At 52.1% G+C, this 1,187-nt stretch overlaps 1 protein-coding gene across 1 annotated transcript in view; it reads left to right on the forward strand.

Moving 5' to 3' along the window:
• LOC126495533 (synapsin-1-like) overlaps positions 1-888 on the forward strand; it is a 12,570-nt gene extending 11,682 nt beyond the window's left edge. Inside the window, exons 9-11 of the mRNA XM_050133130.1 lie at positions 215-227; positions 299-536; positions 677-888. Coding sequence (XP_049989087.1) covers positions 215-227; positions 299-536; positions 677-850 — 425 coding nt within the window. The 3' untranslated portion in view covers positions 851-888. The remainder of the gene's footprint in view (positions 1-214; positions 228-298; positions 537-676) is intronic.
• Positions 889-1,187: the final 299 nt, after the last annotated feature.

The raw sequence follows: 1,187 nt of genomic DNA on the forward strand, positions 1-1,187 counted from the left end.
CTGACAGCCACTCACAGAGGACTGTGGGAAATGTAGTCTCTGATGGCCACGGACACACAGAGGACTGTGGGAAATGTAGTCTCTCACGGACACACAGAGGACTGTGGGAAATATAGTCTCTCACGGACACACAGAGGACTGTGGGAAATGTAGTCTCTCACGGACACACAGAGGACTGTGGGAAATGTAGTCTCTGACGGCCACGGACACAAAGGACTGTGGGTAATGTAGTCTCTGCCGGCCACGGACACAGAGGACTGTGGGAAATGTAGTCTCTGCCGGCCACGGACACACAGAGGACTGTGGGAAATGTAGTCCCCCACACAGAGGACTGTGGGAAACGTAGTCCATCCCCCCCACCCCCGCAGGTGGTCGGCTCCTCCATGCCGCTCATCGGCGACCACCAGGACGAGGACAAGCAGCTGATCGTCGAACTCGTGGTCCACAAGATGTCGCAGGTTCTGCCTCGGCGGCAGCAGCAGCAGCGTCAGCAGCGCGAGGGGGACGTGTCCCCGGGCCGGGGCGCCCACAGCCAGGTCAGGACTCGAACCCGGGACCCCGGGGTGGGCGGGCAGCGCTCTTTACTGCCTAGCCGCCGCGCGTTGGCCGGGACTGGAACTCGGGACCTCGTCCAGCCCCGGCGGTCACGGTTCCTCTCATCTCCACTCCGCCGCAGGCCCCGTCCCCGGGACCCGCACCCCTGGGCCGCCCGACCTCCCAGCAGCCCGCGGGGCCTCCAGCTCAGCACCGGCCCCCGCCACAGGGTAAGGAGAGGGCGCCGGACCCCATTTTACATGTGGTTTTCCGGGACTCGAACCCGGGACCTTGGGAAGAGCAGGCGGTGCTCTGACCACTGAGCCGCCTCTCTAGCCCCAGTCTGGCCTCTCTTGCTCGCTTGTGCTATTATTATTATTTATTATTGTTGCTATTATTGTTGTTTTTATTAATATTATTTACTATTGTTATTATTGCTATTATTGTTGTTGTTATTTATTATTATTGTTTATTATCATTTATTACTGTTATTGTCGTTATTTATTAGTAGTATCAATTATTATCATTTGTTGGTATTGTTGTTTATTATTATTTATTGTTGTTATTTATTATTTTTTATTATAATCTGTTACCATTATTGTTATTATTTATTATTAATTATTATCATTTATTACTATTATCGTTGTTATTTT

The sequence above is a fragment of the Alexandromys fortis genome, unplaced genomic scaffold (genome assembly GCF_014885135.2).
Source record: "Alexandromys fortis isolate MF-2015 unplaced genomic scaffold, M_Fortis_MF-2015_v1.1 scaffold_497, whole genome shotgun sequence".
Classification (NCBI taxonomy): Eukaryota; Metazoa; Chordata; class Mammalia; order Rodentia; family Cricetidae; genus Alexandromys; species Alexandromys fortis.